The sequence below is a fragment of the Poecilia latipinna genome, unplaced genomic scaffold (genome assembly GCF_001443285.1).
Source record: "Poecilia latipinna isolate Pla-1442-1.1 unplaced genomic scaffold, P_latipinna-1.0 Scaffold5203, whole genome shotgun sequence".
Lineage (NCBI taxonomy): Eukaryota > Metazoa > Chordata > Actinopteri > Cyprinodontiformes > Poeciliidae > Poecilia > Poecilia latipinna.
In genome coordinates, this window is record NW_015117819.1 from 1,394 (window position 1) to 3,018 (window position 1,625).

A 1,625-nucleotide genomic window follows, 5' to 3' on the forward strand; every position below is an offset into this window, starting at 1 on the left:
AATATCAACCTGTATTTTTAAAGCAGAGAGGATTGTTTTACATAGGTGAGGGGCAATCACATAGCTCTGAATCATGGGGGAGAAGCCCCTGTCCCTGCTGCAGCACAAGACAGGCCTACTTCTCCAATCCTGTGCCAGCACTTAGAGTGTAGCAGTTAGAGTAGAATTATTATGCAGGTAAATGTGTTTTTTATTAAACTAATCCTTTTTTTATGTCTCGAAAACAAACAAGATTTCCTGCTTTGGTATATCTAATGGAATTTACCAAAACAAAGTGACAGAAAGATGGCGAGCAAATGTTCTACAAAGAGAACGTTTCTTAAGTTTTTTGAGAGGGGAGAGGCGATGGGGGGGTAGGGGGGCATCCGCTCACCGGAAATTAAAAGCAACTAATTATTAGGGTCATAAATCACTCCATTGATTAAATTTTGTCATAAGGATGCTTATTTGTCTCTCTTGTATTGTTTAATGATTTGGATTGCATGACAGTTTTATGTGTGGTTTGAGTTCTTGGAGCTGTTTATTGTTGGGTGAAAGACTGTGTTAAAGTCTCCACATATAATTGTGACTCATGTAGAAACATTATGTAAAATTAAAAAATTATGATAGAATGTGAGGTCATCCATGTTCGGACCATAAATGCTTGTAATTGTTACATTGATATTAATTATATATTTATATTTATCATATTTTTCATTAAAGTCACAAAACTCAACTTAGCATTACAAGCCTGCTGCTTTTGGGTCCACTCTTTAAATACATCATGACATACCTGATTGTACATAGAACAACCTTTCCCCAAACAGGATTTTTGCTATACTTCTACTCAATTTTAAATTATATTGTGTGAAATAACTTTTGATACATTGTTGCATAATACATTAAGTATGATAAACTAAGTATTTCACAAGATAAACTTGTGAAATATAGACAAAAAGGAGTCTTACGAGTAGCTGTTGTGCTGCTGTCGTCTCCGGGCACTCCTCATCTTCTCAAAACGAGCCTCCATTTCCTCCAGAACCTTAGGAGTGTAGCGGACCACCAATTTAACTGACCCCTGGGCAGCCTTCAGTAGCTCCACAGCCTTTTCATGTTGCTCCGCCTCTACGCTCTGCACAGACACCACACCTCTGTCAGTTCTGGTATACACACCAGAACTGACAGCAGCGTAACTTTTTGACCAGGCATTGTGGTCACGCATTCACCACAATAACAGATCATTGTGGTGAATATGCCACATTCACCATAATGAAAGTGGCACATTACTTGTGGTGAATGCACCACTTCAGTCTGGTTGTGCACTGACCAAACAGTCCAGTCTTTGGGTAGTTTCATAGAAAGCTTACCACTCCATTGACAGATAGCAGCTGGTCTCCTCTCTTCAGTCCTCCTTGGCGATCAGCCACTCCTCCAGGGATAACTCTGGAGATGTAGATAGGGGAGTTCTGTTCTTTCCCGCCCATGATGTTAAAGCCCAGGCCCTCTTCTGTTTTGGGCAACTCCACCACCCTCGGGTGGGCATGACCCTCACTGGCTGCGAAGGCTGCAACTGTGGCCTAAAAAAGTAAGAAGTGAGATATGTTAAATTTCTGTGTATATATGTGTATATATACACACATATATAT

The 1,625-nt window shown here is 40.1% G+C and overlaps 1 protein-coding gene across 1 annotated transcript in view; it reads right to left on the reverse strand.

The window, feature by feature from the left end:
* Positions 1-348: 348 nt before the first annotated feature.
* The window catches only part of lin7b (lin-7 homolog B (C. elegans)), a gene marked incomplete at its 5' end in the record, with an annotated part of 8,199 nt that continues 6,922 nt past the window's right edge, over positions 349-1,625 (reverse strand). The window contains 2 exons of the mRNA XM_015026673.1: positions 349-1,111; positions 1,347-1,556. Coding sequence (XP_014882159.1) covers positions 944-1,111; positions 1,347-1,556 — 378 coding nt within the window. The remainder of the gene's footprint in view (positions 1,112-1,346; positions 1,557-1,625) is intronic.